A 15,637-nucleotide genomic window follows, 5' to 3' on the forward strand; every position below is an offset into this window, starting at 1 on the left:
GGCGAACAGGGGAACAGGGGAATAGGGAAGGGGGTGGCGGGGCAGAGGGAGTGGCGTGCAGAGGGGAGGGGGAAGGGGCAGAGGAGGTGGCGCGGCAGCTGGGGCAGAGGGTGGGGCGTGCAGAGGGGGAAGGGGCAGAGGGCTGGCGCGACAACTGGGGCAGGGGCTGGCGTGCAGAGGTGAGGGGGAAGGGGCAGGAGGGGGTGGCGCGGCAGCTGGGGAAGGGCTGGCGGGGGAAGGAGGGGGGGGAAATGCAGAGGAGAGGAGAAGGGGAAATGGAGGACGGGTGGCGGGAGGGGAAGGAAGAAGAAGAAGAAGAAAAGAGAGGAAAGAAAAGAAAGAAAAGAAAAAGGAAAAAAAGAAAAAGAAAGAGAAAGAAAAAAGAAAGAAAAAAAAAAGAAAAGGAAAAAAAATTCACCTTATAAAAATTTTTACAAAATTTTTTCAAAAACTTCTATAGTGCACTACAGTAAAGTTTTAAACAAACTTAAAAAAAATCCAGATTCTAAACAGGCCCCTAATTCCAGAAGTCAATCCAAAAGCCGGCAGCTCTAGGATCCACTTATTCGATGCGCTGAAATGCCGTCCAAAATCTTTAAACGCCTGGCCCGAAAAAAGCCTTAAACCCCCCGGTGCCATAACAATTTTTGTGCCGAACGCGTAAACAACTTGCAGACTCCACAGCACCGATTCATATGACCAAAGATGATATCTTTGATACTGAAGCGATCAGCATTTCTTGAACAAAACCACCTGTTCAAACCCCACTTCTGTTTCCAACTTCTTTCCTCTCTGACTCAATCTCAGTCTTACAATTCCTCTCCTTCAAGTCAAAATCACTCAATTTTGCCTTCTGGGTATGGTTATTTGGGGAGAAGGAATAATGGGTTCTCTTCATCATCGCTTCAAAGATTGGAAATCCCATCTGGGATTTTCTGTAATGGACGTTTTTATGGTTCTCAGTCCCAGACTGCTACTGAGCCCTCAACTTCAGATGGGCTTACTGTGGATGGTATTATAGCTAATAATTGGACTATACTTGATGAAGATGAGAGTGATTGGAAAAGCCATGCCTCTGCAATTGCTCAGTCCATTCATCTTATGAAGAAACGCCTGAAGGTATAACTGTAAATATATGGACTTGTATGTAAATATCGCATTGGAAAAACTTGCTTCATTTGTGCAATCAAAATTTCAACTTTAGTAATAAGAGGTCATCAAGTTTATGGCTTGTATTGTCTGTCAATTTGGCCAGTTTTGGGGTTGGTTCCATTTGGTTCTCTTGCATCATTTGGGTATGTTTTAACCTGAGCAATGAGAAGGTGTTTGTGCTGTTATGTTATCATAGTGCAGCATTTGTTGTATTTCAAATGTTGGATTTCGCTTGGCATGCATCCTGGAGGTTCGCATAAACATACGCCAATCCGAACATATTGTTTATGATTAGCTGTTTATCCAATGAGTTGCTGAAATTGTGTAATTTTGTATTTTGTATGTTTAGAGAACCGTCTAATATTTGTTTTCGTCATAGTAAAAGTGAATTGCTATGCATATGAAATGGATTAAGAGGATGAAAATCCAGTTAGCTCTTCTCTGAGCAATCATGTTTCGGTGGGGATAGCTTGACTGATTCAGATACTGCATTTTCTTATATTATTTTTGTTTCTTGGACGTAATAATTTAAAGTTCTTCACTGCATTTTTTTACCCGTGGTTGTAGTGGAAAAACTTACTCGTAAGGGTGAGGATGTTATCTTTCCAATTGGATAAGCCAGACCTTTGGGACGATCCAATTCAAGCAAGCAAGATAAGCCGTGAGCATGGTTTGCTTACCGGGAAAATGAATGAAGTCAAGAAATTTGAACAAGAACTGCTTGAACATATTGACATGATAAAGCTATCTCATGAGGAGAATGATCCAGAGCTGGAATTGGTGGGCCCTCAATGCTTTCTTTGTTAGGCATGTACACCTTTTCGCATCTAGTCTTAGTTCTCCAGAAACTTCCCTTTTATAAAGGATTAATCTTTCCTACACTGACAATGTATATACTATCAGCGTTGGATGAATGACAACTATGCAAAATTTGAATTTGAAATTCAACTTTTGCACACATGTCATGAATCCAACGCTGATAGTGTATGCACCGTCAGTGTAGAAAATATTTACTCTTTTATAAATGTCATCTTTAACAAATTAGTTTGAGTGTAACTTTCTTTGTGCAATATTTTCCATTAATGACATTTGTACTCCACTGAATGAAGCCTTTTTCTGACTGCCTAGAAACAATTGTACCACTACTAGAGATAACCACATAAGCTTCGTTTAAAAGTTAGATGAATGGTTGTGGTATATGCTGGCAATGTCTTATATATAAATCTTCTATGCAGGAAGCGGTGAAAGCTTTGATTCAGATGAGAAGAAGTGTAAAAGAGAAGGAGTTAGAAGCTTTATTGGTGGAGGAGCATGATTCTTGCTCTTGTTTCATAGAGGTAGTCCACCAGTGCTTGTATTGGTTATCAATTTATGGAGATGTTATTTGTTTGATCAATCTAAGGATGATTTTACGTTTTATTCTTTACTGCTTCACTGGTCCTCCTTTCTCTACCTCTAGCATTTTCTGCATATGTGTGCATCAAATATATAATTCATCATCGAATATCATTGTTAAGTCTAGGTACAAGCTGGAGCTGGTGGTACTGAGAGCATGGATTGGGCTTCAATGGTCATGCAGATGTATAAAAAGTGGGCTCAGCATCGAGGTTACAGGGTTACTGTAGTGGACGAAATGCCTGGTGAGGTTGCGGGAATCAAGGTGCATAATCTCATGATCTTTGCTTTCTTTTTGCTTGCTGTACATTTTTAGGAGCACATCTTGATCGTAGCATAAAATAGAACAATAGATTTCAGATTCCACATCATCACGTGGTTTGCATGATTATGGTTTTTTAGGAAAATTCAGATGTAGCAGAAATTGATGAGTTATATTTAAAGGATCTGAAACCCCCCATCAATTGGTGTCATTGGCTATCCCTTGTCATTCTTTGCTACATTTGCAATGGTATTTGAAACGTTTCCTTGGTTAATATACATGTGGAGTCACTGGTTATTATCCCGAATGCAATAGCCAAAACAATTTTGCATAAAGGCAAGATTCCTGTTTCATGCATATATAGTAGGAAACTAATCTGCCATAAATTACTTTCCAATCAGAGACAAGCCAAATTCAATGGTGAAATGGGTAAAGTTACTCTAATATATGCTTACGTATTGCTTAACATAGACATTAAGGATGATAAATATGTGGGTGTGTGTCTTTGAACCTTGCTGTAGCTGAATTGTGGATAAGAAAGTTTGTTGGTATGAGGCATAGTCGCTTGGCTCCTCTGACGAAGGAGTGAGTGTTCTAAGGATAAGCTTCACTAATTTGGAACAGTTTGAGGTGTATATAATAAAATTTGGAGAATAAAACTTATAGTGCTTAGGGCTGGCTTCATGACTTGTGTTTCCCATTGTAACCCTGGGCTTTGTCGCACCACAAGTTATCATTAGTAGTCCCCTTATTTTAGGATAGTTCATTCTTTGTCTAGCCCACTGTAAATAGATGATTTGTTGCCTCAAAATATGTTCTAGATGTATCAGATGAATGACTAGATTCAAATAATGGAGGTCGAATCACCCTGCAGTATGTTTATTTATACAAGGCTTCCAATGCTTGAGCTAGGGATCCTGTACTATCTTTTCCATTTGACTGTTCAATTTGCCAGGTCAAAGCATAATCTGACCTTTGTCTGGCCTTTGTTCTTTAGCGGGCAACCATCAGAGTTGATGGTGAAAACGCATTTGGATATGCCAAAGCAGAAGATGGAGCACATCGGTTGGTTCGTTGCTCACCATTTGATAGCGCAAATCGCCGGCATACTTCATTTGCTGCCGTTGCTGTTATACCAATTCTTGGAGAAGGACTTTCTCATTATCAGATTAAGGAATCTGATCTCCGAATTGAACGATTCCGTTCTGGTGGAGCTGGTGGTCAGCATGCTAATACAACTGACAGTGCTGTCAGGATAACTCATATTCCAACAGGGATCACTGCAACTTGCCAGAATGAAAGGTACAGGATACACATTTTGTTCTTTTGTTTTTAAGTTGCAAGTTTTCTTCCTGACTGTTTGTTCTTTATTCAAATGACAGGTCACAACATTCAAACAAGGCTTCTGCCATGGCAGTACTTCAGTCCCGCTTGGACAAACTTGAGATGGCTCGGCAAGCTCAAATGAATGCGCAGCATACACAATCCCTTGCTGAAAATACCTTTGGTAACCAAATACGTTCTTATGTGCTCCATGTAAGCATTAAAACCAATCTTGTTTGATGCAATTCCTAAATTTACTCCAGGAATGGCCACCTTTATCACTCGTTTACTACTTATATTGCAGCCTTATCGCATGGTTAAGGATCACAGGACAAGTTATAAAGTTTCAAATGCTGATTCTGTTCTCGAAGGGGATATTGACGACTTCATTTTGAGCTATTTGTCAGCTTCCCTTGACAAAGATGAAGATGAACTGTAAAGGAAGTTCAGATCTCAGTACTTGTTCTCAGAGTGATGATGCCGGATACAGCATCTTTTAAAACAATGAGATGGTGGTTGCTACTCTCACATTCTGGTGGAATTTCAGCTGACACGTTAACAGTTGTTTTAACGACCTACTTCTGCGGTGTTAAGCAGTTAATTTCAGTTGGAAATAATCCCATGGATGAGGAGGCATTAGATTGTAATCCCTTCTCCAAAATTTTGTAGCTTATAAGCTGGTGTGGTTCAAAAAAAGTTGGTTTTGTCAAGTACATAGGAGAAATGTATCACTGGACGTCTAGTTTATTACAATCCAAGTGATGCAATGTATTATACGGTCAGGTGATGTACTGAAGCAATTTTAGTGGTTATGGTTTTAGAGTGCTTGGAAACAAATCCACTATTGACATTTTTGTTCTGGATCTTTACATGGTAGGCAAAATGCATGAGCAGAAGCAACAATTTTGGTGTAATAAACTCGTCTCTGTTAAAAATTGTTGGTTTGAGTCCATAGATTTGATTAGACCTTAACTTTTATGCCATTCTCCTGTCAAAAGCTTGTTACTTTATGCAGGATACCAAGCCCCCTGCATTTATCTTTTGAGAAACTATGCTTGAAATTGTATAATTCTGGTCAGTGAAGGACCAGAAATAATAGAAATAATGAGCTGGTGGCTAATTTGCAGTCTAGCGTACTTTATAGTTTATAGTAAACCTCTCCACTCCCCAGTAAACGTGAGCTAGCATCCTGGTTTCAGATCAAGCTCTCATGAAATGGATAGAACCAGAATTAAGGATTTGTCAATACTTGCAAACATATATGAACCATTTCCATGTAGTCTTGAAACGCATTCTCCGCCATCATCTCATTAGTTTTTGTCCATGTCCTCAACTAATCAGTTTCCTTTGGGCAGAACAAGAATAAGGAGGAAATTTTTAGTAGCTTTTAAGCACAAGATATTGAGCAGAAGATTGAGAGGGAGAAACGCAATTGCACAACATATTCCCGATATATTACAGCGTAGAAACTCTCACAGAAGTTAAAGTTGGGACACATACCCCTCATCTCTACAATGCTTACCAAAAAAGAAAGAGAGCAAAAACAAAACAAAATTGGACGTGGATAAAATGCAGAGAAAATCACTCAAAACATGTAGCATGAGCAGCTGGTGCTTGGATCAAGAAAAATGGATTCCAGCCTTGTTAAATAGAGATAAGAGGAACATGAAATCTGTCTGTGTAAGTTTTGAGGATCTTCTCTCTTCAAAATCTCCTTGCTTCAATACATTTAAAACCTTTTCTTTAAATTCAGATCCTTTTGCACTTCCATCATCCACCTCCATTTCCTCATCATCTCTTCCATCATCAACATCCATGCTCAAGTCTTCCAACGTATCTCCCAAAGCAGATACAGCCAAAACCATCTCAGTATCATCGGAAGAACCTTCATGGGATAGCTGTAATGCTTGCAAGGTTTTGTAGTTCTTTTCAAGCAACGACAGGACAGTCTTCTGTCTAAAAATAGAACCTAGAGTTTTGTTCTTCCGGTTGAAACATATTCGAACTAAACCATCCCATTCCTTGAAGTTCACAGGAGGAAGAGTTTTCCTAGGCTCTATTCTAACTACAGAAGAGTCAACCTTCGGTGGAGGCCTAAAATTATTCCTCCCTACTTTCAGTAAATGAGAAACGCGGGCCAATAATTGTGTGTTCACTGAAAGGCGACAATATAGAGTATCACCAGGCTGAGCAACAAGCCTCATTGCAAATTCTCTCTGGAACATTATTACAGCACACCTGAACAACGGACGATGTGATAATAATTTGAAAGTGAGTGGAGACGATATTTGATATGGGATGTTTGCCACACATATATCGAAGTAAGGTAGTTCACACTTAAGAACATCCCCTTGTATAACCTGCACCATTAAATGCATAGAGAATCAGCTATGAGAACCCAGAGAAATGAGCAGACTATACACTATATAGCTGCAGAAACATAGCATACACTATATAGTACAAGATTGAACGTTTCACAATTATTTACTGTCCAAAGTTATTGCAAAATTTTCCATTATGAGGGCTAACCTTTTGCTCAATTCCTAATCAAGGCGATGGCTTTACTAGACATTAAGCAAAAAGTTAAGCCCTTTTCATGAACTGTGAAACTTAACTCACCCCTGTTCAAAGTTTTTCCCAAAAATGTTTTCAATTTATGAAAATGACCCCATTATCTAATTAATTTATATGATTCCTTAAACATTTCTGTTTTTTCCATTTATCCGTCAGGTGGTGTCCCGGACATTGCCCGTACCTCGAACTACTACTGCTCCGTCGTCCCATGATTCCTTAAACTAATCATAGTCTCCTCAAACAAATCGAACGATTTATACATGCATTCCAACAAAGTTGAAATCTCAAACACTAAACATTGAATTAACGAAAAAGAAACTTCACCAGAATCCATTTCTGTTATGATATACCTTGAGTCGACTAGAAAAAGGGGTTCCTTGAAACCTTCTTTGCAGTTCAAGAACCATACGGGGGTCAACTTCTACGGCGATGACTGATTTTCCAGCTTCCAGAAGCTTTTTCGTGAGATTACCAGTACCGGGACCGATTTCGAGGATGACATCAGTGGGTTTGATGCCGGATTTTTGGATAATAGAGTCGATTAGAAGTGGGTTTTTCAATATGTGCTGACCCTTTGACTTGTGGAATGGTATCCCACCTTGGAAGTGTGGGTTGCCACCGCCACCGGCGCTGCCTTTACGGAGCTTTTCTTTCTTTATCTTTCCTCCCGCCATGGATTGTTTGGGAAAGTCGGAAGCTTTGGGAGGTTAGGCCTCACTTGGAGGAGGGAGTTAGGGTTTATCATTTTTTGAAATGCATTTGGGCCTTTTGCATGGTGAAGGTGTTTGGGCCTGAAGATGATCCCGGCCCAGTTTTCGAAGTTTAATTGTTTGGTTAGTCCCTACTCCCTAGTTAGTTTATTTATTTATTTTTTGGGTTTTATTAGTACTTTGTTTATTTATTAAATAAGTTTTTGATTTAATTAATTACTAGTTTCGTTTACATGTGAAATTTGCCCTACATGAGGAAAATTGATGTGAGGGATAAGGGCAAGAGGAGAATGGTCAAGAAAACCTCCTGTTTTCAACCTAAAAGAATTTAAAATTTGGTTAAGTACAAGGGATTTTGTAGAAATTCTAAGCATCACATGTCTTATTTACTTAAAACATGTGCTTTACCTTTTTTATTTTTTTGACCAGTAGAGTATTTCCTATGTATTTTATTTAGTTAGGGAAGCAATCATAATTTTAAAAGAGATTTATACACCTACATTAGCTTATGGAAAATTTGAAAGTTTTGTTTGGGTTGAAATACAATAATTCATTAAGTCTTAAAAGGGATTTGTTAAACACGCATAGATGATGAAAACATACTTTAGAATAAAAGCACATCCCTTGTCTTTAATACTACTCCTGTCCGTAAAGATACTTCCACTTATAGATTAAGAAGTTTTTTTTTTGTTTTTAATGGGAGGTTTTGAATTTTAAAATATCTTATTTACAATTCATCTTACTTTACTAGACAACCCAACCTTTCTCAAGAAGGGTAGTTAATGTAATCATTTTTGCTTAGCACTTTTCTTATATGCTATTCTAATAATACTTGTTTTAGTGTGTATCTATTATTTTTTAGAAGAATGGTTGACTAAAATTTTTTTTTTTTGGGAAACGATAGGTAATTTTATTAACATATGTATGAACTATACATTTTGTAAGCAAAGACTCAATTAGAACTATACAAAAGTGTACTATGACACTGAGGGTCAATCCACTACTCATCAAAAGAGAGACTTAGAGCATAGTTGCTAATGTTGCTAATTCTATTAATATTTTTAGTCCTTGACAAAAAAAATGAGCATTTCATAATTACTGAACTTAAATGGATGTTTTCCATGTGCGAGAACAATCTAAGGGCGCTCACAAATAGGGGTGCAAACGAATTGAGTCAAGTCAAATTTTGACCTGATTGAGCCAAGTCTCAACTTAGTTTTATAAAACTCGAATTCGAGTTCGAGTTCGACGAATTCAAAATGTAAATTTCGAGCTCGACTTAATTCGAGTTCGATGAATTCAAAATATAAATTTCGAGCTCGACTCGAGCTTAAAAAAATAATAATATATTTATTTTTTGAAAATAAATAAAATAATAATTTTTAAATAAATAGTAAAATATTAGAAATATATATGTAATTTTATTATTAAAATAAAAAATAAAAAATATTTATAATCAAATCGGCTTGCGAACTAACGAATTAAATATTTTTGAACTCGAGTTCGACTTGGTCAGCTCGAACTCGACTTAAGCTTGATATTGATGGAGCTCAAGTCGAGCTACTCGCGAGCAACTCAATCATTTGCACCCTTACTCACAAAGACTTAATTAGAGTTATACAAAAGTGTACTATGACACTGAGGGTTAACCTACTCCTCGTCAAAAGATAGGCCTAGAGCATAACTGCTAATGTTGTTATTTCTATTAATATTTTTAGTCCTGGACAAAACAAACGAGCATTTCATAAACAGTGAACCAAAACCATAGATGTCTTCCATGTGCGAGAACATTCCAAGGGTGCTTTTAATAAAATTAAAATTTGAAAATTGAAAATTAAAATCTAAAGTTTGAATCCATTAACTTACTAAGGCTCCGTTTGATAAAACTGAATCTGAATTCTAAATTCTGAATTCTGAATTTTGAATATTGAAACAATTAACTTGCTGAATTTTAAGCACTAAAAAGAGATATATGAATATCTGAATCTTAATGCTGAACCTATTTATACTGTTTGATAAACATTTATAACTTAATGTTTAATAAGCTAAATTGTACAATTTTGCCCTTCTATCTTTTAATCCAAAAAGGAAATAGAACCTATGATTTAATTAGCTTAAAATTGTTAGGTATGAAAATGATAATATTTATTTTTAAATCAAATTAATATAAAATAAGAAATATATTATGAAAACATTAAAAGAAACATTACAATCCAATAATTCATATAACATATAAATTCGAACTAAAAAAATTATAAATGATTGTTTGTAATTTCTTCACGTAGGTTATGCATGAATAATTGATCAGCGTGTCTGGATCCTTCTCTTACTTCTTCATTTGTCTCGTCATCTTCGACCTCTTCTCCATTTTGTATTATGGCATCATCATCATCATATTGTTGAAACCAATAATCATTTGCAGATGGAAAAAGATAAGGAGTAGACAGATGTGAGGAGCATAAAAAAATTGTAAAAGTCATTAAATAGGGAGAAAATAGAAGTAGAAAGCCATTAGATAGAGAATATCGGTTGTTTAATAAGATAAGGATTTTGAATAGAAAATATTAGGTTGTTTAATTAGATAAGGATTTTGAAGGTAATTAACAAACAAGGATAGATTTGATAGATAAGATAAAGTAGTTGAAGTAAATCTCTTGATTCTTATCAAACTAAGCATTCAGTTACGATTCTGGTGCTAAAAAAAATACATACAAATTCAGCACCACTTAATAAGTTCAGCAGATGAATTTTTATTTATTAAACACCCAAAACATCTGAATGTCTGAATGAATTCAGTTTCAGCACTTTTTTTTATGTTGTCAAACAAATACTAAATTGTTAAGTATATTAATCTGATACATTTGAGTGAATGTCATGTTAAATGATAAGTAAATAGCTTATCACCTTTTTTTTTGGAGCAAGTTTTGCCTAGAAAATTCAGTGTTATTTTATTAATTAAAATATTTTTTTTTGTTATCAACGCATTTGAATATGTTAAGATTTAAATCCATTAAGTTTAAGTGTTAAATTGGGATATCAAATAGCGCCTAATATCTTTAGATTTATGGGCTCGTATCATTTCCAACCGGTGTTGTTGTGGTATTCCCACTATGATCCTTTTTCACTGTTTATCTCTTGCCTTGATCAGTGCAAATTTGAGAGCCACCGCACAATCCAACAGTATCTATTTTTTTAAAAAGAAAATACGTCCATAATTTCAAAATAAACACAAAAGAAAATGAACATATCTATGAAAGCTTATTAGGAAGAAAAACTACATAATTTTGATAGTTTGTAAAGGTTATCAAATTGCAAAGCATAGTGAAAGTACATTCCCCATCATAAATGTGAAAAAAGCTTACTGGTAGCAAAAAATTATAGCCACGATAATTGCCAAGCATTTACCTAAGACGAATTATGAATACAATCTACAAACTAATTTCTTTACAAGAAAGTAAAATGAGATAAAAGCTAGAATAAAGCATGCATAATTTGTACGCTATTACAAGTATAAGTAAATTTATCTAATATTAATCCACATAGTAAAACTATCCAACACATTATTGTTAAACTTTTAAGTACTAAACTATTCCTTCTCTCATAAGAAAAAGAAAAAAGAAAAACAAAGTGTACCAATGTGTTCAAATTTGCGCTCCAAGGAGTACTTTCTTCAAGGAAAATTAGTTATGAGGACTCAAATGGAAGTATCTTAAAAATTGAAGGACCTCTTCAGCATTTTACCTTCCTTTCACAGTTTAGCTCCGCCTAGGACGTGAAGTGGAAGATAAAACTATTCTTCAAGAAAGGCATAATCAGCAAACAGGAAAACAATCCGAAAAAAGAAAAAGAGTCAACCTTTTCTCGTCAAGTTCTTATCTGATCGGTTTCCCACCTCGTAAATCTAGTCGTAAACCTAAAAAATTTACATGTTTTATCAATAGAATCAAAAGAATGGAATCGTCATCGTCTCAACAGCAGCTAATCACGCCGGAGGACGTATTGGAATCGTTGATGAACGACGGAACCATCGACGCCATCCGGTTGAAAATCATCACTCAGCTCAAAGCCAATGTTAGTTACCCCAGAAAAAGACGCTTCGTTTGGTATAAAGGGTTGTCAGTTGTTATCATTAATTCAGCAAAAAGCTGTCTTATTTATTCGGGTTTTCTTGCTTTTCGTTTTGGAAATTATTCAGGAAGAATTGAAGAATACGACAGTGAAAATGGTGGAGCAGAGTAAAGTTTTGAATACTCCAGGGGCAGAGAAGCAGACAAAAAGAGAGCTTTTTGATGCCCTTCGACAAGAACTTGAGTAAGTTTTCAACTTTCTGTACTAGATTAATTTTGTTTAGATGCCTTTTTATGCTTTTGAAACTCAAATTTGATGAAAATTAGATGCAATAATTTGAGTTACTTACTATATATCCTTGCTTTTGTTGTTTTATGTACCTAAAGATTTATTAGAGCTTCAAAAGTTGTGGTATTGTTGCTTCTTTGGATTTTTGAGTAATCATAGTTTTGAACTTTATGACACTGATTTTCATGGCTCTATTGGGAAGCCGCCTAAAACCCATTAAAGACGCCTGCTTTGCTGGAGTTGTTCCTAGGGATCATAATTGGTTAGCATGTTTTTGAAGTATTTATCAACACGCGGAAGAATTCATTTATCTTTTCTATGAGATGCGCATGATTTTCTAAAACTCTGTTTGTGTGTGTCTGCCTATGCATTGAAGAAAGGAAATATATGGTACTTTGGCTGTTTTAAGTATGCCTTCAATTATGGTAAAGTAAATGCTCTACATTAGAAGATTCTTTGGGCTATGACCTTGGATTTTGGTAGTCTTAGTAGTGGAGTATATTAGTCTCTATGTTGTTCATGCGAAAGTTAGTAACCAGCTATCAATTAGGAAAGTATGTAAGCCACCTTTAATGATCATACTGGGTTCTGTCATTTTCGTTTGCATAGTAGATTTCATGTTCTTTATTCAGCCGGGGACCAGGAAGACTACGGGCAGAGAGTATGATGGAAGCACTTCGGATTGATGTAGGAAACAAGAGAAGTGTACTTGATGTAGTGATGCTTCCTGTAAAACAAAAATAAAATATTGTCAGGAGAGAAAACTGCAGAAAGAAGGCAAAAACAATCAAATATGGGGTTAGGATATTTGGATGGTATTAAGTAGTAGTGTTTGTGCTCCTCATGTTTGGGGTTGGAAAGGAAAATCTTTCCTGATGGGACGGAGTATGCTGAATAGGTTTATACTTGCATTCAACTTTATAATGGTGAAGTTGGGCCAGACTCGGGTAAAAACCTTGATCATGTGCAAGTTTTCTTCAGAGTTTCTCCTCTCTTTCATTTCCATAAGGACTGCACCTTGGTTGCGATTTTATTACTGAACTCAAAGTTAACTGTTTCTGCTCTGGATTTAGGCCAACTTTGAGTTAAGTTCAAAAATTAGCCGGTGTCTTTTTTTTTTTGGGGGGGGGGATTGCGATCACTCTTAGCACTGACATGGTGAAATCCTATTAAAAAATTCATCTATGTTTAAATAGGTTCAAGGCATTTACACTTCGAACTTATGGGAGTAAGTTATGGAGTTAGTGGGGCAACAGAAGTGTATAAAGAATATTTCTTTACAGGCTCCTGTATGGAATAAATCTTTGAGCATCTCTTTTAGAAGTTTTGATACATAATGAGATGAAGCACAAATGAGAATGAGGGTATGTTCTACAGATTCTACAATTTTCTGTGATGTCTATAACACAATTTTAGGTTTTGAAAGTGATGAATTCCATAATGTCAGTAAACTAGAAAATGTTTTCCATGCAAGTATGCAAGCTTTTCATATAACTTTAGTATAGATCACTCGTTAACTGGTTATGGGAGGGGAGGAATATTTGTTAGAGACCTCTATCTATGAAATCTTTCAGACACAACATCTTATGGAGGAAATGTAGATGCTTCAAATGTACTCTCTTGCCCCGGAAGCTTGGTTTTTTCTATAGGGAAGAGTAGGATTTAGCTTATGATTTGGTGGCTGTAGTAATTTGCATTTGGTTGAGGCTGATTTTAGCAAAGAATTGAATATGTATTGTTGTTTTCTATTGGCAAAAAGGGGAAAATTCTAAGGGTATAAATTTATGATAATTATGGAAGAAAGCTGGAGCATCAATGTAGAACATATACTTGAATTATGCTTTGGCTTGAGAAACCAAAGTTCCATAAGCCAAGCTGCAAGCTACTATATCTAAGAAGCAGCTGAATTTCATGAACCATTCTACCGAGTAATCAGTTATCCTGGTTTAATAGCTGATTTTGCATAAATAAAGTACTTCTATAACCTTACTGATATTGGAGTTTTATTGTTGACTTTGAACACTCCTGGAAATGGCTCTCAGTTGAACTAGTTAAAAAAAGTATAACTGGAGAGGCTTCAATTAATCATAAACCTATGCAATGTAGAATTTGTAGACAAAGCGAACGCAAAAACTGATTTGGCTGTTTTTTGTGTTTTACTGTATCTATAGCTTAAAATGTCATCTCTGCACTTCTGATCTATACTTTAAACATTGTGGAATGTTAGGTTAAAGATTCGGACTCTGTTTAAGATGGCCAAAAATTTTCACACCTTTTTATTCCTATCTTAGCTACATGCTGATATTGAATTGCCTTCATGTTCAAAAGTGATTGGTGCGACAACCAATGAATCTGCACTAGCCGAATTTCCTAATTTCAGAAACAAAGCTTCTTTGAAATTTTTGCATTATGTTCTCTCTCTTATTCGTTGAGTTCACAATGTCAGTGACCCAAACACGGTGCATGATGTTTGTTGGTCAGCTTTTCACTTTGATTATAGTAAACAAGCTGCTAGAGTCACGATTTTGTTTGGTACAGCTTTGTATGTTGACAATGCAAGTATCATGCACTGTCTAAGCTTGTGTTGATGATCACTGCATTTAAAGTTGGTTACGCAACAATATCTTGCACCTTTATGGAAGTGTCTGGGTTATCTGAAGACTCTGAGGTTACCTAGATTCTTGTAAAAACTTAAGTTGTCTTTAAATGTTGACCCTCTAAACTGACAGTACTCACCAAACTGAAAGTGTAAAAATGATTTCACGGAGTTATTTTTGTATTTATTAACCTTTTTAGATGAGTTTGGAACTATGTAGTGACTGATGCAAATTTGCCAGAAGGTTTTGTGAGGAAAAAATAGTTGTTCCATATTGGTTCTCAGTTGTCTCTGAAGATATTCGATATGTGTATACACACGCACACGCACATTTTTGGCTGACAGAATATAGTTCTTTTGAGTATGCATTAGTGGCAATTAAATGAAGACCGAGGCCTACTTTCGTGTCTGCCCCATATATCATGATTTTGGGGAAAGAGTAGTTGATTCATTTCTGGTACCCACTTGCTTAAATTCATGGTTCCAAAATAACTTTTTTGTGGGTTTTGTTTGATTTGTGCAGAACGTCAGTGCTTGAGAAAGCCTCCAAGTCAGTGTGGGAGCTGATTTTGGATAACAACGGCATAGGAAAGGAATTAAGTCAAACAGTTGAAAAAGTTTTCTGTCGATTGAGTGGCAGAGAACCTCCATTATTTCCTGCTAGTGTTGAACTTGAACCAGAGAAAGGGAAAGAGAAAGAGACTGAAGAAAATGGAGGAAAGGAACAGGAAAACGTCATGGATAATTCGGATTCTTCAACAAAGAAGAGGAAATTTGATGAAATAGGCTCAGAAGAGGGAACAGATGAAGTTGCTAGCAGATAAAATGCTGCTGCACCAGCCTCTTTGGATGATTCTAGTAGAGTACCTCCTCCAAGTGCAAAATCGTGAACCTTCATCAGCAGCTGCCAGGTTATGAGGACAAGATAGTCTTCTTAATCATCTGACTTTCCCTTTCCTCTGACCTAGTCCTTTTTCAGATTTGCTGTATGCCGCCCATTTAGAGAGAAATTCATAGTGCTTTCCCAGAAAAGAAGGGCATTACATATCAGTATTTCAAGCATTAATTTGGTTTCTTGGAGTGGTATGCAGAAGACCTCTTTGTTGTATGTCCTGAACTAGTTAGGATGAAAGGTAGAGCCAGGGACTGTAAATACTCAAGGGAGTCAGATTTCTAAGATTTATTTTTTCGGTTTCCATGTAGCTTCTGAAGTTCAAAGAATGAGTTTTTCCATCTCCTGAGGACAACAATAATTGCTTCAGCACCCTA

General features: G+C 36.2%; 3 protein-coding genes across 3 annotated transcripts; 2 read left to right on the forward strand and 1 right to left on the reverse strand.

Moving 5' to 3' along the window:
• Positions 1–592: 592 nt before the first annotated feature.
• LOC113759996 (peptide chain release factor PrfB2, chloroplastic) lies at positions 593–5,096 on the forward strand. Its single transcript, XM_027302574.1, has 7 exons — positions 593–1,119; positions 1,720–1,932; positions 2,388–2,489; positions 2,675–2,812; positions 3,807–4,111; positions 4,192–4,345; positions 4,437–5,096. The coding sequence occupies exons 1-7, from the start codon at positions 706–708 to the stop codon at positions 4,569–4,571; spliced, it is 1,461 nt and encodes a 486-aa protein (XP_027158375.1). The 5' UTR covers positions 593–705; the 3' UTR covers positions 4,572–5,096.
• A 449-nt stretch (positions 5,097–5,545) lies between these two features.
• Positions 5,546–7,401, reverse strand: LOC113761234 (ribosomal RNA small subunit methyltransferase). Its single transcript, XM_027304119.1, has 2 exons — positions 7,057–7,401; positions 5,546–6,492 (listed from the first exon to the last, which is right to left on the reverse strand). Exons 1-2 carry the CDS (start codon positions 7,378–7,380, stop codon positions 5,752–5,754), a joined length of 1,065 nt encoding a protein of 354 aa, XP_027159920.1. The 5' UTR covers positions 7,381–7,401; the 3' UTR covers positions 5,546–5,751.
• A 3,841-nt stretch (positions 7,402–11,242) lies between these two features.
• Positions 11,243–15,637, forward strand: LOC113762365. The gene is made up of 3 exons (XM_027305786.1): positions 11,243–11,487; positions 11,612–11,727; positions 14,892–15,637. The coding sequence occupies exons 1-3, from the start codon at positions 11,368–11,370 to the stop codon at positions 15,190–15,192; spliced, it is 537 nt and encodes a 178-aa protein (XP_027161587.1). The 5' UTR covers positions 11,243–11,367; the 3' UTR covers positions 15,193–15,637.

This window comes from Coffea eugenioides, chromosome 2, assembly GCF_003713205.1.
Source record: "Coffea eugenioides isolate CCC68of chromosome 2, Ceug_1.0, whole genome shotgun sequence".
Classification (NCBI taxonomy): Eukaryota; Viridiplantae; Streptophyta; class Magnoliopsida; order Gentianales; family Rubiaceae; genus Coffea; species Coffea eugenioides.